Source organism: Plectropomus leopardus, chromosome 18, assembly GCF_026936395.1.
Source record: "Plectropomus leopardus strain MGB_pleo_1.0 chromosome 18, ASM2693639v1, whole genome shotgun sequence".
Classification (NCBI taxonomy): domain Eukaryota; kingdom Metazoa; phylum Chordata; class Actinopteri; order Perciformes; family Serranidae; genus Plectropomus; species Plectropomus leopardus.
In genome coordinates, this window is record NC_142193.1 from 9,338,858 (window position 1) to 9,362,540 (window position 23,683).

The 23,683-nt window shown below is 37.6% G+C and overlaps 4 protein-coding genes across 5 annotated transcripts; all 4 read right to left on the bottom strand.

The window, feature by feature from the left end:
* Positions 1-281: 281 nt before the first annotated feature.
* LOC121956743 (putative nuclease HARBI1) lies at positions 282-3,986 on the bottom strand. The gene is made up of 3 exons (XM_042505115.2): positions 2,999-3,986; positions 1,839-2,070; positions 282-1,334 (listed from the first exon to the last, which is right to left on the bottom strand). Exons 1-3 carry the CDS (start codon positions 3,305-3,307, stop codon positions 622-624), a joined length of 1,254 nt encoding a protein of 417 aa, XP_042361049.1. The 5' UTR covers positions 3,308-3,986; the 3' UTR covers positions 282-621.
* Positions 3,987-4,135: 149 nt separating this feature from the next.
* elob (elongin B) lies at positions 4,136-9,963 on the bottom strand. Its single transcript, XM_042505117.2, has 4 exons — positions 9,870-9,963; positions 7,257-7,391; positions 5,781-5,889; positions 4,136-5,643 (listed from the first exon to the last, which is right to left on the bottom strand). Exons 1-4 carry the CDS (start codon positions 9,870-9,872, stop codon positions 5,531-5,533), a joined length of 360 nt encoding a protein of 119 aa, XP_042361051.1. The 5' UTR covers positions 9,873-9,963; the 3' UTR covers positions 4,136-5,530.
* Positions 9,964-11,762: 1,799 nt separating this feature from the next.
* LOC121956783 (uncharacterized) lies at positions 11,763-18,248 on the bottom strand. 2 transcript variants are annotated; one of them, XM_042505163.2, is made up of 12 exons: positions 18,081-18,248; positions 17,461-17,662; positions 17,255-17,287; positions 16,253-16,389; positions 14,912-15,023; positions 14,661-14,693; positions 14,525-14,557; positions 14,176-14,409; positions 13,235-13,338; positions 12,771-12,936; positions 12,614-12,676; positions 11,763-12,404 (listed from the first exon to the last, which is right to left on the bottom strand). In XM_042505163.2, exons 1-11 carry the CDS (start codon positions 18,143-18,145, stop codon positions 12,632-12,634), a joined length of 1,164 nt encoding a protein of 387 aa, XP_042361097.1. In that variant the 5' UTR covers positions 18,146-18,248; the 3' UTR covers positions 11,763-12,404; positions 12,614-12,631. The 2 variants fall into 2 exon arrangements, with proteins under 2 accessions (XP_042361097.1, XP_042361098.1); XM_042505164.2 differs by having other exon boundaries at positions 16,271-16,389; positions 18,081-18,247.
* Positions 18,249-18,560: 312 nt separating this feature from the next.
* On the bottom strand, positions 18,561-23,154 carry rusf1 (RUS family member 1). The gene is made up of 14 exons (XM_042505099.2): positions 22,819-23,154; positions 21,939-22,016; positions 21,732-21,846; positions 21,603-21,648; positions 21,426-21,458; positions 21,220-21,325; positions 20,302-20,403; positions 20,013-20,083; positions 19,731-19,915; positions 19,571-19,634; positions 19,424-19,488; positions 19,230-19,343; positions 19,019-19,084; positions 18,561-18,929 (listed from the first exon to the last, which is right to left on the bottom strand). The coding sequence occupies exons 1-14, from the start codon at positions 22,972-22,974 to the stop codon at positions 18,844-18,846; spliced, it is 1,287 nt and encodes a 428-aa protein (XP_042361033.2). The 5' UTR covers positions 22,975-23,154; the 3' UTR covers positions 18,561-18,843.
* Positions 23,155-23,683: the final 529 nt, after the last annotated feature.

The window sequence follows — 23,683 nt, forward strand, 5'->3', positions numbered from 1 at the left end:
ATGAGTCTCATATAACATTAATACAATCAGCCTAACATCACTGTACGAGTTATTGATATCAAACATCAACAACCTATGCAAGCGTAGAGCATGTTATTTTTTTATGCGAGTTACATTAGTGAACAGACATGCAATGATTATTATCATTGTCAAAGAGAAGTCAGACTAATACTTCAAACCTAATCCAGTAACAGTATTCACAAACACACGCACGCTATTAATGTATTAACAATAAACACATTATCAGGCAGTATGAACAGCTTTACTATGTACAGTCAGGGTATTTTGTGTGATTGCATTTTTATTTTTATTTGTAAAATGTAAAACAAGATGAACTGTTCTGGAAAAATGCAAACTCTTTGTTCAGTATCATCATCTGTCATCTCTATTTAGCTAAACCACAGTCATAACTATGGATTACCAAGATTTACTGTCAAAAACTGTTGGTTCACACAAAGTTCATGTTTTAAAACCGAACATATCCCTGTTTTCTAATGTTTGTAGTGAGATTATTAGCGCAGACAGTCTCTGACAGCAAGTATTCTGTAAAAATAAACCTTTATATAAGAACACTGTTCATGTGCATCTATGAACGAAAGTTTCCCAAAAGTCACTATTACGTCATGTGCTACCAGAGATAACGTTTTTAAACAATAAATCTGAGATAGCATCACGTCTCTGTAAGCCCTCATCATCTACCTCCCCCTCTTGGGTTATGTCTTCCTCTTTCTCAACATGTCCTTGAACCACTTGTCCCAAGTCCAAAAACACATTGTGCAACACACAGGCAGTCAGCACGACAGCTCTGGCGCGATCATAGTTTCCAATATCGAGGTACCTAAGCCTTTGAAATCTGGCTCTCAGGTTGGCAACAGCCTGATCCAGAATATGAAAATGCTCCTCCAACGTCTTGTTGAAGAGCTCCTCTCTTGGTCCGTGACTTTCTGAGTATGGAATTAAAATATGTGCAGTGAGCGGGTAGCCGGATCTGGCAACAAGGCAGGCGTCAGAGGGCAACAGCTCCAGATGCTGTTTAAGTTTGTCCCTCAGAGCAACGCCTCTGTCCACGTCTGATCCTTTACTGATTCTGCAGTCTAGGAAACGGCCCTTGCGGTCGCATATGAGCTGCAGGTTTAGCCAGGAGTCGGGATGGGCCTCCTTCTTCATCCTCTTAACCTCAGGCACTGTGCTCTCCACATCGTGTTTCCCTATAGGCAGACGGATAGGGATGCGGGTGTGTCCCAACACTCCCAGGACCCGAGGGACACCTGGCTGCCGCTCCTGCTCCTTCTCTGGACTGCAAAGTGGGAAAAGGGCCTCTAAAGCCTCTGTGCCTGGAAAATAGAGAGGAAAAACCCCACCATTATCATTTTCAATCCTGTTTTTTACACTTAGATCATTGACAACATTGCGCTTATCATACCTCACCAAAAGGGGTCGACAGATTATCGGCTTAGCTGATTTTTTGAGCTGGTACTAGGCATTTTGCTGATTATCTGTATCAGTGTTTTATTTTAATGATAGCAGATAAAATTAATTAATGAAAAAGTGTGGAATTACAGTTTTTATTTGAATATTTAGGGGACTTTATAAAAAAAAGTTGCTGGGAACTTGCTGAATATGATGTTGCAAGTTTCAATTTTGATTGAACATTTTCTGAAGGCATTTAAACAAAGGTTTGTGTTGAGTTTATTATACTCCAAATTCTAACTTTCAACAGAAATATTTTATTATTGTTATTGTAAATGCATGTCAGTTCCAAATATTGATTATCGTTCTCATTAAGTACTAGTTATCAGTATTGGTCGACCCCACAAACAACATTTAAGTCAACCCACCGACTGGCCATCTGATGAGCCTCTCCTCCAGTGTGTTGACACGCTCACAGAAAGAGAAGAAGATCCTGTGGATGTTTCCTTTCTCCAGGTGGAAGCGGCGGGACACGGAGCGGTAGCTGACGCGCTCAGAGAGCAGAGTGAGGGACAATAGGACAGTGTGGGACAGAGACAAGCGAGCCCGTCCCGCCATTCGAGCCCTAGACTTGGAGTTTTGAAGCAGGTCTGCGATGTACTGACGAGAGAAAAAAACAGTCAGTCAGTAGATTTTACAGGTAATTCTGGTAAAATTGATTGTAACTGAATCACAGTGTGACCATAATGCTGTTAAAAATGGCAAGAATTGGTGCTTAATTCATCCTACTTACAATAAAGAGTGTGAACATGTGGGCCCAGCATGAACGCAGAAAAATGGAGGAGCCATCATATTTATCTCAAAGACATCAGTTACTTTCACGGTTGGATTATTTATTCAGAACAAGGAGCAGCTTGATAAAAAAAAAGGGGCAAAGGCAGAAAATGTTAAATTTTGGCCTCAAGTGGGATAAAAGAAAAAAGCGCTCTATAAACAAAATGTATAATTATTGTCATTATTATTATAAAAATGTTAGTTTCATTTTGTTATATTCATTATGTTTATTTACTGTATACGTGCAGGTGTATGTGAGGCACTTTGAATGATTTTTTTTTATTAAGAACTGGGGGAGGGAGTTATGTTTTTTTATTTGGCTAAGGGACATTCAGATTTATTTTGTATATTTTTAAATACCCACAACACCTGCAAGAAGGTCTGAAAGGCATGTTTTCTTTTCTTTCTTTCTTTTTAATGAGAATAATGTAAAATACCATAATTACTGTTCAGGTGTTATGTTTAAGGTTTTTTAATACATGGAAAAGAGGAACGTTAATAAGAAACAATTAAACTGTACACATCAAAGAAATTAGAGGCATGTTTTCTTTAAAAATCTCCAATATCATACAACTTATCATGGCCAGAAACTGTAAAATATGGTTATTTATGGTGGAGGGAGGGCCATGTATTTCCCACCAGTCAATCAGGGAAGAAAAATGTTTGTAGCTCAGATTTGACAAAATTATAAACTTATTTTAACAACAGCAACAGGTTTGTTAGTAGATCAGATCACTGAAGACAGACCAATTACCTTGACTGCAGCACTGTCCACAGTCCCCAGGGGTTCTTGGGGCTCTGGTGTCTCTTCCTCCGGAGGACTGCTGGATGTTGTGGTCTGTACGACCTGAGGCTGCACATTAGCTTGACTCTGCAGTAACTGCACGTATATAGTCGGAGGAGGCTGAGCTTTAAGTTTAGCTAACAGCTCAGCCTCCAGGAGCTCCTCCACCGCCTGGTCCAGCCGCTGCTCCAGCTCGCCCGGAGACAGAGGCTGCCACTCCCGCTCCACCATGTCCAGCACGGCTCTGCCCGCCGATAAAACATGCTCACTGACCTCCATTTGTTCAGCTCTATGTTCTCTCAGTCTGTGTTAGACCAGAGGTCATCATACCATCATAAATGTAAACACGGACCAAGTTCTTTGTCGTTTCTTGGACAAGGACGACGAGTTATCGGTGCTAGCAGCATGCTAAGCTAGCACGCTAGTAACGCTGCCTTCGCGTGCTGTCGGAAAGTTTGGAACTTATTAAACAACGTGCACGAGTCGGGCCAGCGTTTATGAAGTGGAGTTTTGAAAAGTTTTTCAACGTATGGTAATAAACTCAAGGATCAGTTTCCACATTAAAAGAAATTAATTTAAGAGCCGAAATTAACTGAAGAGCTAAAATATTAAATTAACGAATCCCATAGATGTAAGAATCCAATATCTTAATAATAATTAGGGATAATCTCGGCACTGCCAGTATTGGCAGATACTGCATTGGCTTTAAATGAAATATTGGTATTGGCCAACATCATCTATATAGACAGACAATGGAGATTGACAAAGTGAACATGTGCAATTTTTCTTAATTTGCAGAAAGAAAATATTATTTACATTGAAAAGCATTGCATTTCATGTCTTCATCTGCTGGTGGGCCATCACATTAAGAGTATGCATAACAGTAATTCCACAACAGAAGAGACCTGGTGATCACTAAAATAGGGTGGGAAAAACACTTTAAGAAAATACTAAACACTATATGAAATCAGCTGCTGTTCGAAAATAGAATGCATAATCAATAACTGAATTCCTCCAACTGAGTTTTGAGTGTGCACAAAATAATGAAACATTAATACATTTACCTTTGACTAGAAACGTGTACAAAAACACCACAGTGCACAGGGGTGAAAAACAGTTGTTTTAATGTTAAATCAGTTACAAGTGCAACTTTGATCATGTCCCACTGTTTAACAGCCTCAATTTGCAAATGTTAATGTCAACAATTTCATTCAACACCCCCAGGTCAGAATATTTTCCTGTTGTAACTAATGGAGGGTTTTCATTTTTAAATTGTAGTCCTCTAGATCCTAAGATCCAGTGCTATATTTAAATTCTTTGATGTGCAGAAGAGTTGATTTTTAATTCACGTTTAATTTCAGGAAAACAATGTGCATTAAGGTATTAATGGGGTATAATACAACACAAGTTGCAGCATGAACTAAACCTAGAGGGGCATTAATTCTGGGACAATGGAGAGTCAAATGTGCAGCCCACGACTCAGGCATGATTCATAACTCATCACATGACAAACTAACTGATAGACAGTTTACAAGAAACAATGCAGCCCATTGATTCAAGTTTAGAAGATCTCATCAACATCTCCAAGATGTCATTGGCTACAAACAAACATTGGAGAGGAAAGTTGGTTAGTCCTCACCTTTGTTAGTAAGATAAAAAATAATCAGTAATTACCATAATTCAATTTTTAATTTCTGCTCTGCCTGTCGGACATTTCATTTTCAACACCAGGTCCACGCCAGCGTTACATGTGTTGTAGAAACCCACGACTGAGTGCACTCAGTCTCAGTAACTTCTGTGAGCAGCTACAGTATGAAAACTTCTGATCGATTAAGTACCAAGAAATGTTCATCTTGCCAGATCTCCTGCTAACATGTGAATCTATTTTATTTCAGATTCATAATGTTCAAAAGTTTTTGAAATACAGATAGTAACTTAGAAATTCACAAACTCCTAGCTATTGTCGCAACACATATCCAGGCCAAATGCCAAAAACATGTTAAAGCCTAGTAATAGTTTAATAAAGAAACACACAAACATAAAAGCTTAAAAATGTCACACCTTGTCAACTCCCACGTTTAAGCCAGCAAAATAAAAAACATAAGTAAGGCAGCAATAACCTTACCCCAAATAAAGACTAGAATTAATTAAATACGAGGTACATTTTTTTTTTTACGTTCAGCCGTTACCAATCCCATGGATGACTGACAGTGTCGTGACAAGTCCGTCAGGTATCTCTGAAGGGTCTTGTGTGAAATTATCAATTTATCGAGCATGCGTTCACCGATTTCAGGACAAATGAACCACTTTGAAGCACCCGCCCTCACATTTACAACAAGGGGAATCCGTGTTTGTAATTGTTTATGCCCAGCTGAAGATCTGTTGTCGGCAAGGTAAAACTCACCCACGGAGGCATCGCTTCCCCAAATTAAACCCCTCCCTCCCCCCGTGCAACCTCCCTCCGACCCCCTGTGCGTCCCTCTCGTTTCTCAGCACCCTCCCTCACTGTACAGCCTGCTCGTTGGCTGTGCTGCCCGAGTCCTGGGGCTTCATGACGTCAGGAAGCTCTGGGGGAGTGGAGAAAGGCTCGACCCTCAGCTGCTCAAATGAATCATCTGAGAGGACGACAGAGAAAGTGACAACAGTGAAAAGAGCGAGGCTCAAAATAAAACAAGTGAATGGATAGTGCCACCACTACAACACTAACTGAAGATGGTCTTAAGTAGGGTTGATTAAAGGGTGAACTACTTACCGCTCAAACGGAAAGCTAATCCCACTGTGGCTGGGGCCTGAGGTCGGGCTGTTTGATTTGTAAAGCCACAATTTCCAAGAGTTTGACCGTCATTAAGCATCACGTCATCCTGGTTAAATTTTTTTTTAAAAAGATAAAAGTTGTGTAAGAGCCAGTTGTTCACTATTTCTTTCATTTTTTAATGTTACACAGTGCACATTATCGGCCTTTTAAAAGACAGCGTTCAGGGCATCTGAAGAGATTTTGGAGACCAAGTTGACAGAGCAGTGAAACTGGTGAGAACTCGTAACTTTCACACAGTGCTCTCCACTGTGAAAACTACTTGCGTTTCTCTATGCCAGCAAGTTTGTATTCAGTGTCTGTTAAGTTTTAAGCTGGAAGAATCCTCCAACTGTTGGATAAATTAATTGACATAGTTAAAAAGTAACACAAGCTTTGCATTTGTCTAACATTTTTTTAAAACCCTTTTTTTAACAATTGGGGGATATGAATAACATGAGATTTTATGTTGCTACAGTACATCTAAATATATGTCTATCAAATTAACTCAATTGAGAAATATGTTAAGGACATAATATTAACAAACAAATCAATGTAATTTATTACACTGATGAAGAAAAATATATTAAAATCCAATATTACCAAACAATAATCCTGCTCTATTGATTCGTAACATTGTATAAATGTGTCCAATACAACCAGAGATATTGAGGACCTACCTACCTCACCAATGGTACTTGGCTGACTAGACTGATATGCAGATTATGTTTTTCCATTAAACGCCAAGTAAATAACTTTTAAAAATTAGTAAAGATGAGCCATTTAGTTTTTCAAACTAATTTAGTTTTTCAAACAAACCTCATTTTGCTTGTGTTGCTTGACAAAAAGTCTAAAGTCTAAATGTATTTAATATGCTGTCAAATAAGACAACTAAAAGCAGCAAATCCTCATATTTAAGAAACTGAAACCAGAGAATGTTGCAATTTAACTTGAAAATGACTGAAACAATGATTTTCTAATGAAAAGCTGCAAATCAAGTATTGACTAAACATTGGAATGCTAAACAGTAAAGCTAATTCTTAGACTGTAAATAAATTAATATCATTTAATGGTATATACTGCTATATATAATGCCCACTACTACACCCACCTCAATCAGACAGCGGTAAAGCATGAATGTGAAATCCAATGTTGCTCTCAACATAGCTCAGGTGGATATGAGCAACACCAGCAACAAACCAGGAAGCTGTTACCCATTTGTATATGATCCACTAACTGATAATAAACTAACAAGCAACTTACAGTAAGCTCCAAGAAGGGAAAAGTGCAAAGTTTTGGGTAACGAATAATTACAATTTTGCCAATTTATCAGTTAAACTGTCGTTGTAATCTAAAAAAATAACTGCATTAGCACATTCTCAAGCAACTGTTCGAACAGAGGAATTTCTCATCTGAAGGCAGTTCCATGTAATTTACCTTATAAAGCCTCTGATCTTCAGGTGGCCTCTTTAAAATGCCTTCCACAATGCGCTTCAGTTCATAGACTGTGGTAGACTCTTTGGCATCTGTGAAGATGGTCGTCTTGTGACGTCGGATCATTAGAAACACATCCTGAAGTGAGATCAAGTGACAGAGAAAAGAGTGGAAATGGGACACCAATGACTCCCAAGAATATTCACCTCAGAAAAACTTCATTGTTGACTGTATAAATGTTGCAAATCTCTGGAGGCGCATTTCACCCTGAAACAACTCATTCATGTTTTCATCAGCTTCTTCCAAAGATAAAAAAAACAACTAAGACTTAAGTTTGAAAAAGCTGGATCTGTAATACAATCCCCTTGTTTAATTCAAATCCGAAAGCCCCACTCAGGAATAAAGCTCATTCTGGCGAAAAGACAAGTATTTCATAATCTACCCATTACTGGTCGTCCCTATGGTAAAACCTCCAAAAAGTGTCTGTTGCCATCAGCAGATAGAAGCTTTATTTATTTTTGCATGGTGGTGAAAGAAGTATTCAGATCCTTTACTTAGGTAAAAGTACAAATACCATACTGTGAAAACACTCCACTACAAGTAAAAGTTCTGCCTTCAAACTATACTTCAGTTGAAGTATGTAAACATTATCAGATAATGTGCTTTGAGTATAAAAAGTAAAAGTACTCATTGTGCAGTAAAATTGTCCCTTTCAGTGTTTTAATAATTATATCTGATATTTTAATATTACTGCTGCATAACTGTGTATGTTGCATTTTAATCTATGGCAAGGCATCATAGCCTATAAGATCATCATGTGTTAATTTGCGTGGCTGTCCTGCGAAAACCATGTGTCTCTCAAAAGTCAACTTTTCATGGTGTCAGAGAAACAGCCCTGTTTACAACTTTAAGATAAAACATTTTCCAGCTAATATGAGAGTGTTTTTAAATGGAAATTACATTCACTGCACACAAGAGGGATGATAGCTTCTACTTTTTATTTAGTCTTCATTTGAAATGTTGCAAACGATGCATTTTGCATGGTGCTTTTCAACATGCAAAACGAAGACTCAATAAAAAGAGGAAGCAATTCAGCCTTCTTGTGTGTGGTCAATTTACTTATTTGCAATCAATCTGATGTTTCCTGCCATCACCTGTATTAAGTTAGAAGGACTGACAGTGCTGTCCACAGGACATGTGCTCTTGAAAGGATTTTTATATAGTTTGCTTAGCTTAAAAAGTAGCTAAATGTTCTCAATGCATCATCCTTCAGTTTATCACAAACATTCAACGCATCTGAAGATACATGGTTTTCACAGGACAGAAAGAGTATGAAAATTGTGATCTGTAAAGTAATTAAAGCTTTCAGATAATTGTAGTGGAGTAAAAAGTAAAATGTTTATACCTGACATGTAGTACAGTAGACGTATAAAGTAGCAAGGATGTCAAATACTCAAGTAATGTACAAGTACCTCACATTTTTTAAGTTAATGTACCAAGTTACATTCCACCACTGCATTTACAAATATTAAACAACTGAAGCAAAAGCATAGGGGTATTATGAAACTCATTGTGGGTGGGTTTTGATTTTATCCCCCACAGTATAGTGAACAATACCACAACAGGAACCAGGAAAAGCCCTGACACAAAGTACTGATGCATTTGAATATCTCATGACGTAAACAAGGAGGTACTGAAAGATTTAGATGAAGTAAAGACAAACTTTGAAACTAAAGGTACAGTGTTGACCACTGCTCTCCAAAACTAACGCAAATGGTGTATCAGATTGCTTCTTGTTTATGTTCTTCATATGCCTGTATTAGTCAGGATATAACCACAGGATTAAGCTGTGTGGTAGCAGTGGTGGTAAAGCTCAAAGTGACAGTGGTTTGGTAAGTTCACTGGTTTATAAACAGGTAAGATTCACATAAAAACAAACACCTCTACTCCATAACGTCACGACAATTTCTATCAAGGCGTTTGAGGACACACGGTGCGGCAGCTGCTGGCTAGCCTAGCTGTGGCTACTCGTTCAACCAACTGTTAGCCGGAGTAGCTTCCTCATAAACTGATTCTGGAAATCGTCCCTCCTCTCCCAAAGTACCACTTACCCAACAAACTTTTCGCTGCCTAACAAGCGACGATTAACTGTTAACACCAAGTTTTTAAAAAAAATCTGGTATGTCATAGCTGACACCGCTAGCCGAGCTGACAACTTTAGCTAGTTAGCCTCGTTGCGGCTAACTAGCCATTTCATCAAAAGCAAAGTTTGTAGGTTGAGCTGTCACTTATCCAAAACGATGTTAATGTGTATGCACTTTCAACTGGACCCTCCTCTGTTAACCTTACAAAGGTTTCGAGTTGTATAAAGCAATGTCCAGCAAGCTTGAGCTCCAATGTTGACGTTAACCAACGTCAGGAAGCTAACCGACATTAGCCGGGGTTAGCTAAACAAAGGCATCAGCTTTTGGATGATCGATTTTTGTGACGAGATTTGTTCAGCTCCTGACAGCATACATTTAATTACCTAGATAATGCCTTTACGATTAATTAGAGTAAGCTCTGACTAGTCAACAGGCCACTGCATTTTGAGCTGTATCTGTTTTCCTCACTCACCATTTCTTGCGGTTGGTTGCACGCAGAAAAAACGCCTCCACTGCACAGCGACAACTGTGAGATCACAGCAGCATCAGACACCTGCAACCCCCAAATCAACCAGCAGGCGGTGCTACAGGCACCTTTTTTATTCTTTTAATTGCAAATTATTATGGCAGGTAATATTCTGATTATTATTAACAACCAACTGTAGTGTTACTGGATTCTTCTAAACAATATTATAGGGAGGGGATTCAATTACAACAGATGTTACATATAACTAAAATAGTATTGGCAGCAAATATGGTATACCATAAAATGAAAGTGCAAGCCAAAAACAAATCACAACAAAAAAAACCAACAAAAAACATTATTAAAACAGAGGTTAAAAACAGATGTCACAGTAATTACAATGTACAGAAATGTTAAAGATTACTTGGTCTACAACACTTTTATTTTCTTAATTCCAGCTGTCCCAACCCCACTCCCATTTCTATTTTTTTTTAAATATCTATCAACATTTTGTTTAAAAAAAGAGTCCTTGAAGCTCCCCCAGGATAGTTTCAGAAACTGCCAGTTTTCCTTTTGTTGATAAATCCTTATGATGTAGCTTTATACTTGGTTTGTTCACATCTTTCCATCCTATAGCTATTGTTCTTTTGTAAGAGACACAAGTCTATCAGTGCACTGTCTCTCTTCTTGGTATTCTTGCCACTATCAGGGTTATATATGTGTATACGATGTCCTAACGTCTGATGTATAACAGTGTTCACAAAAACATATTGTAAGAATTTCTATGATTGGACTCTTGTAAATCCACTCTGTCATTATGAGAATAAGTCATTGTTTCCATATAGTAGTGTTGCAGCAGTATGCTGGTTTCAAGGTATACTGTGATAGAAAAATTGACCAATCACACTGTACATCTGCTTATCAACTGTATAAAAGACAAAGGGAAACAAAGCCATCTCCTTTCCTCCTAACCAGATACAAACACTTCTATAAAAATGGTTTCAAGTTGCAATTAAAATATAGAATTGTTCAACCAAAAAAGTCTGTTTTAATTCCTTTGAGGATCGTTGTTATTAATAATAATGATAATAGTGTAATAATATGATACCAAGAAACTGAGATATTTTCAGAGACGGATATCGTATCGTGAAAATCGCCTTCTGTTGCAAGCCCAAAGTAAAGTTGCACGGAGCTTAATTTCTCCCTTTGAATAATAGCTTTATAAGATCAAAACCTATTTAACTACACTGAACAGAGTTTAATCTTCAGATCACTTCTAAACTTTTATCACATCTCCCTCCCTGCTAAAATAAACAGGTGTTTTCTTTTCACTTGTTGGTTCTTTTATGTGGGAGGACTTACTTCCTCTCAGCCTGATAGCAGCTGTCATCTGCTCACCACACTGTGTGGGACAGCTGAACTGACAGCAGCTGAGAAAAACAGGTCAAGCGACATGTCACAAGCTGTGAAACCAGGATTTGTTTTTCTTCTTGTGATGTATGTGTGACTTTGTGGCTTTATTATCTGGTCACTATAAAAAAAATAAAAAAGCCCAACACGATACAAAAAAGGTAAAAGCACCAAAAATGTAGATACCTACACACTTACCATATCATTTATAGTTCTTTTTTTATTAAAGTTTTGTTTTATAACCATAACACTGTAATCTGTAATCTCCAACTTGTCTTGGCATCATTTGAAGTTGCTGCTGTAGGTGCAACTCAGGCATAACAGATTTGATTCTTCTTTTGCGGATGCCCTATACTGCATGTGCTCAACGATCATTCGTAAATACTAACGTGGGAACACATATCAAAACAGTTGAAAACAAGTCGTGGTTCCGTCAATATGTACTGCTGAATTTTTTGTCTAATTTGCATACTGCATGTATAACCAAAACAATTATTATTCAAAGCAAATTTATTTACATGGTTTACATTCTGCATGCATCAAACAACACCAATTAATGCACAGCTGCCTTTTTTTTCTTGGAAAATATAACTCTGTACAATTTACAAAATGCAAACAGATCCCAATGTAAAACTTAAACTTATATCAATGGGACTCATATGGCTCAAGCCCAAACTAACATCACTGTTCTAAACTTCTGGTCATGACTTGAACATATAGAGACCTGTATTTAGTTTGACTTTCCCTCTGGTGCCGAACTGCACTCTCAGTCATGGTCTTTAGTATTTTAAGACATATTAAATTAGAAAAAAAAAAATAATAATAATAATAATAATAATACTGTACTGAACTGGTGGGCCAACAAAGGTTGAAAATGAAATTGAGTCACTGGAAGAATGGGATATGCTGTAGAAATCTGCAGGTATTGGCATTACCTGTCCAGTGGACAAGTCCTCATCCTCGTCAAACTATCAGGGTTACAACATTCCTTCTATGTCCATGAAGTAAAAGAGAATTCCAGCACTTTTCCATGACAATCCTCAAAAATCAAAGTTCCCTCAGAACCAAACAATACCCTCCCCCCCTGGTTTGGTCAAAGAAACCAGGCCCAGTTTCTCTTCCACATCAACTGACCTGAAAAATAATAAGAGAGTGAGAAAAACTGTACATTTAAGTGACTTATTGGTAGAAATTCCCCTGATATTCTCAAACTTCTATCAGGTTGTTTTCAGATTACACTCTTTCTCTCTGACTTGATCATAAATTCCATGACCACGGAAGAAGAATACAATAAAAGTAAGATGTACTCACACACACAATAACGTAAAATATATTCAACTCACCAACAAAACTTTGAGTTTCTATCTAACGACGAAAGCACTCTCTCGGATCTTGGAATAAGTGTACTGCAGAAAAGAGAGGCAGGGACATAAAAGTCATTTTACAATACACACAAAACAAAACCTCAGAAAAACTGAAATGTTCAAAATCTACACTTACACTCAGTCCTCTGGGGGATTTGACGGGCTCCAGTCCCGTACAGCAGAGCACTGAAAAGGGCCTTTCCTTAGTCTTTGAATGCTCTTTGAAACACAGACTGAAAACTTTGGCAGGGAGGTAGACATCCCAGTCAGGTGCATGCTCCTCTATTAGATCACTAACCATCCTGTTGGGGAGAAAACATGTAGACACAATAAGAGATATTTCAGTTACAGTTTTTTAATGCATTTATCAGTTCAAAAGGAAAAAAATACATGATACATTAAAGCATTGTGGAGAAGAGTTACAATATCAGTTTTGTGCAAGCACTTGACCTCTGTGCCCACGCCCTATTATACTATATTTTTTATACTCACCTTCTTTGACTAATTGGCCAAAATCACATCAATTTGAAGCTGGGAGATGCATCAATGCAAAGCAGATGTATTATTATGAGAGGACATTGACTGGATTATTGTACAGACCTGTCGATTATCTGCTGTGTGACCAAATCTACAGTGCCAGTCTGTTGATGATAGATGACAAGAGCGACGGTGACCTTCAGCTGATCTTTCAGCTCTCTGTTGATCTAACATGGAGATACATTCACATAGCATGTAAGACACTGGGTGTTTAGGATATGGTAATAAACCAATAATAACAATATTATGAAACAAAATATGTGGTGAACTAAAGTCCCACCTGATTCTTTTCAAGCATTTGTTACCGAGTAAAAAAGTTACTTCTTCAGCCTTTCTGATAAGATGAAACTTGTCCCTGGGGTTTATGTCCATCCATGTTTTACGCTACATTGGTGTCTACTGTTGTGCCGGACAGTCAAATCCAAGCACATGGTCATTTTAACTAAGACAATATTATTTTTGCAATTATTTTAGCAGCATTCAACAACAACAGATCTTATGTTGCATTCACATCGAAGGGGATAGATGGAAAAAGATTGTAAGCAGCGTCTGCCGGTTTGCTTTCAGCCTGTGGCATTTCGCTGCATGTCATCCCCTCTCTCTGCCCCTCTCATGCTTACACTGTCGGATCAAATAAAGGAAAAATGCCAAAAAGAAATCTTTGAGAATATAAAGAAAGAAAGGATTTCTGTATTCACAACCTGCAAGTGTTCATGTCAGCACAGAACAACAGATTTGCAGATTCTTATGAGGGCTATAAATACTGTGTATGGATAATATTCCACCATATGCATACAATTTTTAATAGAACCTTCAATGACAGACCACAGTTGTTGTGGCGCATCTTTGTTTGCTTCACAGGAACTTCTGACAAGTGGGATATGGATATGTTGGATTACAACTTGGATGCTGACATCAGAGCTATTTTTAAGCAAAAAATAGGTAATTACAATAACTTACACATTCAAAAACAATTAAAATGGGTCAATGAGTAACACACTCACTTTGTGGACTATGTCATGAGGCAGTCTGGAGAGGATTCTGAGCGGATATCCAAAATGAGCTATGATGTCCGTGATGTGCTTTGCCACATATGAAGGGAAGCACGACTGCATAGGCATAGCTTCCACCCACTTGGAGTAGTAGTCTGTCACAGTCAAAATGTATTTGTGTCCATTCAGTGTTTGGGGCAGCGGTCCTCGGACATCCAGACCAAGCCACTGCCACGGCTCTTTCACCTGTCATCACGATATCACATCATCGGGAAACATAATGTGACTGCGGTAAGAATCCCGGTCACTTTAGCTTGCATTTGATGTTGCATTGCACTCAGGTAATAATGTTGTAACTTACCTCTATCACCTTTTCAGGATCTTCACATTCTGTCTGTGAACATTACAGATGAACACTTGATTAAAATACTTGATAATGTAGGAATCAGAATATGAAAGAAAAAATATTGTATCTTAAAATCATGAGGACAACTTACATTAAAATTATCATCAGGAGCCCACTGAATATCCTGTTGGTGTGTGTTAAATATTACAAAATTAGATATGAATGTTAAGCAACAGTATTTGATAAAAACTGTAATGATGAATGTTAACATTGATCAACAAAAGCCTTATATATTACCAATATTATTGCCATAATTTATGATAAATAATGAACAAAAATAAAGATATCACTATGTTATCATAACATTGACTAGGAATGATACATATTTCTAATATCACTTACCCGTGGTACGCAATAATCTCCATGGAAGAAATGTGGAAATGACTCTATCTTCATCAGCCCTTCATCTACGATAATCCTCCATTTGTCATTTGACTTTTTTGGGTCTTTGTCTCTGAACATTAAACCAGAAAAGGTCAACATGTTAAAGGGGCAACAATCCAAACTTACAAATCACTTCATACAGGTAGTTAGGTTCAAACTGAAACTGCTGTGTTACATGCTCACAGTTTCTGACGCAGGCTATTAAAAGAATGCATTCATTAATTCTGTGTCACTGAACCTCTAATATACTTGTTGTAGAGCATCCCAACTAAGTTACAATATGAATGTGTAAAGATCAAACAGATCACCAGGGTTCTGGTAAATGGTGAATTCTGGTAAATTCTAGACCTAAAACAATCATTTGATTAACCAATAATCTCTTGTTTCTGTACATATTCTAAAATATGAGAATTTGCTGCTTTTCTTTGTCTTACATGACATTAAACTGAATATACTTAAAGGTGTTATCTTGAACTCCAGGAAATTATAAAGGGCATATACAAAACTACTTTCTGACATTTGATAGACAAAACAATAAGTCAGATGAATAATGTCCAGATTAATTTATAATGAAAATAATCATAATTTGCAATCCTAATTTACAAATTTTCTCTAATGCAGGCAAACACACAAATGCAAGAAATGAAAAAATAAAAAAAATAAAATCAATTTTGGCTTGTGGCTAAGTGTCTTCCTGTAACAGCTCTAAAGAAACCGGTTAGGGTAAATACCCTCTCTTTCTTGGAAATCTGTTTTGTTTGCAGAGTTTTGTGTACAAAACCTCCCCATAACATTAAGCTTGCAGTCACTTAACTGAAATTTACACAAACTTTTATAACACAGTTTAGAGGCAAAAGTCTACATGTTCAGACTGAAAATTTCAGACTTTAAACATTAAGATTACAGGTACAAAATTATTTCTAAGCACATCTTTTTTTAAATTATAAACCATTCCACAGCAAACATTATATAATCACCAGCAGAGTGACATCAGAATTGTGCACTGAAACTGAGTTGACTGTAGATTTAAGTATCTACATCCACATATTAGAAAAAGTTCGGACTGTTCAATTTAAGAAAACGGCGAGATCATGAGAGGAGTGTGAGTAAAGAGCTTGCTTTCAGATCACCTGCCAAAACTCCCTGAGTAACTCCATGACAATAATCCAGAGAGAAATCGGCATTTTCCAAAAGAGGCCAGCTCTGTACGACATTACAGACAAACTTTATGCCAACAGTGTGAGGAACACAGAACTGGAGAGAGGTAGCAAAGCAACAATGGTGGGTAAAGAAATGCACCTGTTTACAGTAACATACCCAGCAGGCTCCTCCTCTGTCTGGCTGGACTCTTTGTTCTGGACTCTTCTCTTTGCAGGGGCAGTAGTGGTTGTTGAGGCCTGAGCTGGACTCGACTCTGAGGCTTTAACATCGGGTGGCTGGGTTCACAATAAAGAAAAACAAAATACACACACACACTGTGTTATTTATTTATTTATTTATTTATTTTTTAGCAATTATGGCACTTATGTTAATAGCCTTGATTTTTAGCCCCAATCTAAGACAGCTCCATCTGAGCAAACAGAGTTTTACAAGTTTAAAGAGAGAAAGAACCCACATGCTTGCTAAAATGACAACTAAATTGCTAAAATGACAACTAATTGTCTTCACTGCAATATTTCGTTTAATATTTCTATTTCAACTACAGCAATCCCATGCGCCTTTACTCAAATGTGAAATATTCTTCCCACTCTTGAATGTAGACTATATTTCACACATTACACATTATATATATTGTATATATTCTTATTGTTATTCTTGCTTATGTATATCTTGTTGTTCATTGCTGTAGCTTTACACAAATATTTATATTTTTAACTTACATACAAGTCTTATACAGTACATTTTATTGTAGCATAAGGCACAGTTTTATATTTAACACACTACACACTTAGCACATTATCCATATTATGATTTAAATATTCACAGATTAGTGCAAAATGTCTATTCATTTATTTTATACATTTATATTTTTGCACACTTACATAATCAGCATATTTACAAACTTTATTTTAAATATTTACATACTGTGCTAATTGTTTACCCTTAATGTACTTTCTTTTTTATATATTTATATACTCGTTTTGGTACTTATTTCTACTTACTATAATTATGTATGCTGGCATCAGAGCAACTGTAACGAACCACAACCCCCCTCCCCCCAGGGATCAATAAAGTATTTCTATTTTTCTATTTCTTTTTTTTTTTTTTTTCTTAGTAAATGTCAATAAAATATTCTCTCACCTTGTTTCTCTTACTTCTTGGCTTGATGGAAGCCTACATTAGGGGAACAGTGACAGTATTGCATATGAGGTCAGAAACAGATGAATTTTTTTGATGAAATTGCTGGCCTTTTAAAAGGTTTTAATATCTTCTTCTAAAATTACTCAATGATGCAACTGTTAATAATTTTTACTTGGTCCACTGACACTTCACAACTACATACAGACCTTTCTTTTCTGTGCATTGCCAGGGGATGAAAAAATGGTGGGAACGGCATCTTCTTTGAGTTTCACACATTTGCCTGTTCTGTCAATGTACTGATCCTCAAAGTGATTGCTGCACAGCACAGAGAAGCGCGATGGGGTCCAGTCCTTCAAATTCATATTGGTAAGCCATTTCTTCAGTTTTCTCGGATTGTACAGAGGAAACCTGCGGGAGCACACAACTCATTACAGTCCTGCTGTGTGAAGGAAATACAACACTGTACTCCACCTAAAAGTCAGTAACTTTTACCCCATTCATTGTCATTGGCAAAATTTCTTCTAAGTAAAACGAGCTGCATGTCTGCCTACAGTCCAACCAGAAGCAAGATGAGAAGCTGAAACGAATAAATAGCTGGTATTTTTAGCTGGAAAAATATTATAAACGCTCGGTCGATTATCAAAAAAAGTCGCTTGACTTACGACAGGCTAATCGTGTATCCCTTTTTGAATTCGTACCCCTAGTTAGTCTAGATAAAACTTTCGGATTTGGAAAACTAGCAAAACCAAGAAGTAGCTAATGCAATGTTTACGTTAGCTAGCTTGACTTTTCGCACATGCGCCAGCTGTTTAACGTAAATACTCACTTAAAATACTTTATATCTGACTCGTTGGAGCTTTCGCAGTTGTAGGCACACGTATATCTTCCCATTTAGAGCACAATTTCGTTCAATTTGCCACAAAACAAACTATTATGGTCAGTCCCTGGAGTTGCTTGCGCATCCAATCAAGTGATCAATAATACAACTGCATTATCCGGCCAAATTTTCAAAATAAAAACCTCACGATGTGTTTGATAAAATTTGATGTTACAACACGCTGCAAAAGCAATGCTGATGATTGTGTAGTATTCGGTAGTATATATAAGTCTATTTTTCTTGTATTGTTTCAAACCTTGTTGGCGCTGATATATTATGGCATTTGTCAACTGCAGATAAAAGCGGAAATACTTAATTTTCGCTTGAAAATCTTGTTAACTTGATGATGACGAGGTTGCGTATCTTCTTCTTTGTGGTGAGTTATTGCGCATGAATGCTACAACGCCCCCATATGGATAACAGGTATGCTTCAGTTCAACAGGTCATGTTTTATTTGTGTGACATTTATACACAGGTCAATGAAATGTCTGGTACAGTTGGAAAACATGAAAGGAAACACTTGGTCACTCCATCCAGCTTTTACTTTTACTGGAAAGAAATCAAAATTTTCCCATACAAAAATAGATTTCTTTTTTCTTTACTTGTATCATACACATTGAGATTTAAAAAATGAATTAAACACAAATATCACTCTTTGAGCATTTAAAAAACTGATGCAAACAATGTCAAATGGCTGCAGATTTCTCACAGCTCAGTTAGTTTTTGTTTTCCACTCGACCCTCCACTCATCCCAGTCCAGTAGAGTTCGTTTTGTGTCCCATCCAGCAGCTTCCACACCTGAAAATTATATTACCAACAATCATGTTTTGAAAACAACAAAAAAAAGCTGGTGACTTACGAGTTAAAACTGTTTTGTGTGTGCTCACCTTTGAGGAACTGATTGAAAATTTTGTCCATCAACTTGTGACTCTCGTGCACATTTTCCCAGGAACCTGAAATAAAAAAGATAACAATGTGTCAATGTGTAAAAGATAACAATGTGTCAATGTGTAAAAGATAACAATGTGTCAATGTGTAAAAGAACGAAAGCGCCTTTATGAATGTAAAGTAAATGAATGCATGGAAGTAAAGGCTCACTTTGCTGTTGTTGAGTCTGAGGGCTCAGTTTGCTGCTGAGCCACACAGCTTGGCACATCGCTCTGATTTCATCGTGTGCTGACGCTTCAGGTCCCAAACAAACACAGATGCAGCCTGAGAGGAACACAGCTGAGTTTACAAAAACATTCAAAGTCTGTTTGTTGTTCTTTGGAGAACAATGAAAGTTGAAATACCATTTCGTACTCCTAATAGGTAAGGCATGTTGTTTTCCTTCAAAGCCAAATGCAGGTCCTCTGAGCTACAAAATAAGTGAAATTATATTGTTAAACTTTTATTGCCTATTCTTCATCACAAAAGCAATAATGGTATATAAAAATTACCTTTGTGCAACCTCCTGCAGCCTCACTCCAAGTTTGATTGGCACACTTTTGCTAGAAAAAAAGTCTAGAAAAAAAACAAGAGCATAATTTTTAATGCACAGAGTTAACATTTAAAAATTGTGTCAACACTGATACTTCTGTATAAATTCATGTTTCTCACCCAATAAAACTGGTTCTCTCTGATTGGCCTCTAGTGGACTCAGGATCTGTCCGTCTCTCAGGTACTGCTGCAGCACAATCGACAGCCGTGCCTCATTGAAGGTTTCCATGACAACCGAACGCACAGCCTTGTAGTTGGCAAAGAGGTGGAGTATGGTGAAGAGGAAGAAGAGGCTGAGCGTCAGTCTGAGGGGCATAAAGAGAGAAAGAAGTGTGACATGACAGACTTTTCTAAGTAAGATTTTCACAGTAATTTAAATACAACATATATAACATTACTTACATTGGATTATCAGTGACGAGGGGAATGAGCATGAAACTGACCAGCAGTCCCGCCAGATTCACTAATGTCTCCTGTGTGTGTGAAACTGAAGAGGTTAATTACTTTTCTCTGGTATAATTAAAATAGACGAACACATGAGTAGGTACAGGAAATAGACCCCTGTGCCACAACTGTGAGCAATGTTATTCAGCACAAGTAATCACACTGTTCACTGAAGTTTTCTCCATGATAAACAGAGGAAACCGAGGAAAATACAAGACATCGGTCAAGAGAAATCCAGAGGAAGCACCTGACTTCCATCTTTGGCGGAGATGTCTGCCATGTTGTCTCTGCGAGCCTGATGAACAGTCAGAGCAGCTCTAGTCGCTCCGCCTGCCACTCCAACCAGGGACTGAAGACCAACACAGAAGGCAGCTCACATGTATCACTGAATACCCAGCAGCCCTAAAACTTGAAGTTTATTTAGTTTTTAGTAGGTCAGCAGCAAATTATTTTGATAATCAGTTGCATCTTGACTCCATTTCATGTCACAGTTTCATAGTTTGTAGTCTAATTCAAATACTGATAATAATGCATTAATGGAGTAAAACGAAAAATCCATCCAGTCCGAGTAACAGGCTACAAAGTTTAGACATTTATGCCCTAAAATACAGGACTGTCTACTCGTGATCCTTCATCACAGGTTGGTGGCCTCTTCAACAAAGAGATATTTTGCCTTCTCATATTGTTTCATTTGAATTCTTCAGGGGATTTCACGTGTAAAAGTACCCAGAATTTGTGAGCCAAAATCACAGCTAAACATAATTTAGCATAGTAGATATATAGTTTACTCTGCTTTCCAGTTCTGTATTTTCTGTATTTTCTGATTTTTATCAAGCAAACCCACAGAGAAATCCTGACCCACATGTTGGGAGCCATTTGATTAGGCCCCTGTGTTAGGCTTCTGGTTTGTTATGACTGTTAAATTTAGACATTTTCCAGACTGGAATAATCCAGCAAATGTGTTGATAATCAGATCAATAATACAAATAAACCTAGCATTCAGTAAATTGAGAATTGACTCTCAAAATACTACACTTTCAGTATACTGTGATAAAAAAGTCTAAAATAAAAGTTCACTTACTCAGTAACTTACTTGGCTTCTGGGAGTAGCAAATCAAGTGAACCTTGAGTTTTTAATTTTTAATCACATATGACTTTTTTTTACCTTGAATATCCCTGCAGTACACACAATCACAGTGAAGAAAGCAGGAAAGTACGGGGCCAATATTTCCATGAACATGGCAATGTCGTTGAGAACATCAGCAAAAAGCCTAGTAAAAAAATAAAATAACTTATTACATCAAATGGGTTCACCATAATGACTAGAATGATCAAGTCATTATAAATTGAGTGCCTGTACACAATGCATACCTCCATTTTTTGGCCTCAGAGTCCAGTTTACTCCTGAAAATAAAGACAAAGAAACAGATCATAAAGAGGAATTACCATGACTGAAACAGAAGCACAAACAAAAGGAAAAATGGGAAGTATCTGGATTAGAATCCCAAAACTTTTATGCACTGACAAATAAGAAAACTATGAGCCTACCCTTTATGCCAAGCAAAGAGGATTCTTCCCAACATACCAGTTCCATCTGTGGGGGAAACATTAGTTTGCAAGTTGCACTCACCATGCAAGCATAAATGTACATTTGTGGTATATTTTAAGGGATCACACCTCTTAGTAACCAGGTGACTGTGGCTGCAGCTACTGTCGCCTCTTGGTTTCCAACACCGACACCTTTGAGAGAAGCCTGAGTTGCTAAAGTCCCCGACAAAGAGCTGGAGAAAGCCTGAGAGAGAGAGGGGAGGGGGGGCTTGGATGGACTTCAATACAATGGTTAAGGTAATGATGACATTAGTTTTGGTGCATCATTTACTGTACCTGCACCGTATCCCAAAACTGGTACTGCAGGTAATCGTCACTGACGCTCTCTGGATAGCCTTGAGGCAGAAACACACTCTGAAATCAAAAGTTACAATGTGAGTCTGAGAGGGGGAGTGTGTGAGCAGTCAGTGGTGCTATGACTGCTCAAAAGTTTGGAATCTGCTATTTTATTGAGGTTTCTATTCTTTCCCCCAATAATGACTATTTTGTCAGAGATAAAAACAGTTCATACACCAAGTGTATTATTTGTATTTAAAATTGTTATGCCTCCAAAGGAATGAGAATTCAATGATTAAAGCATCTATTTGGTCGATGTTCCCACAGTATTCATGATCGAGGAGAACATTGTTGGAACATTGCTGAATTTGTTTTCGAGACCAGAAAAGTGTAAGTGACCCTGGATCATTAATGAACCACCACGGTGAAACTGGCCTCTAAATATAGTGGAAGAGTGTTTTTCTTTTCTTTGGGCCTTCTGCAGAGTTCTCACTGGTTAGGTTGAACAGGTTTAAACTGTTTGTCAGCCCATAGTATGTTCAGCTGATATTTCCTGATCCAGCTCCAACAGTGCAAACCCAAACACTGAACTGTTTCTCTTGTGGAGTTTGAGCAAGAGCTTTGCTAAACAGACATGCCTATTAATTCCAGTATGTTACTGCCGTTATTGTGCGTTGGACACAAAAACAGGATTTATTCCTGTTTAAATCTGCGCACATTTTAATGCTGAGCTTCAAAATTACTTCAACAATGACTGCTGATTTCCTCTATTTATTGAACTGTCCTCTCAGCCTCTCTGACTGTATAAAATCAAGCCTTTATGGCAGGGGATTGCAAACGTCCCAAAGGCAGTGAGCATGAAAACATCACAAATCCTTACTTTAAAAACTCCAACAATAGAGTTTCCTCTTGATTGACCATCACTCCCATCTCTTCTCCTCTCCATCACTTCATCCTTTGCAAAATACTTCCAGGACTCTCCGCTGCCATATCTCTCTGTGGCCAAGACCACCCCTCTTTCTCTGTCTGTCTCCATTTAAGCTGCCAGGAGAGGAAAAAATACTAAACTAACAAACGGAGCAATACTGCAGTCTGAAATCCACTGGAATTAATTCAACTGATGTCCATTTGGCTCAGTACAACATGAGACTGCACACAGCCTACGTGTCCTCCTCTCCTGTCGTGTTTTTCTTTGAAGCACTGCAGCTTCCGTGTTTATTTCCGCCTTCATAGTTTGGAGATTTCTCATTGGCTGAATAGGAGTTAAAGGCGGGGCTCCAATTTATACGTCAACAGAGACGCATTGATATTGGATATTAATCTTATGATAAAGTTTATTGGACAAGAATTTATGACGCTGACTACACCCACCTAGCTACAGGTATTTATAGACATATTGTAGCAATAAATTAGAAAAAAATTATATGTATTACATATATATACATATAAATAATTTATATTTATATGTATAGCTTATGTATGTATATGTATATGTATATGTATATGTGTAAGGAATCACCTGGGAAGAGACTAAACCCTAAACCCTCAGTTTCATATGTTTCCTGCGTCCCTTGAATTTTGTACTTGGCTTCATGGGTGTCAGCTATCTTTGTTCTACTTTCTTTAAACACAAAGGAGTACACCTGTCATGATAATTAATTAATAAAGACTATATGAGCCACAATGACCGAATCCCAACCATGCTTCTTTGTCACAATGAGGAAAGATCCAGCTGTCTGTGATGA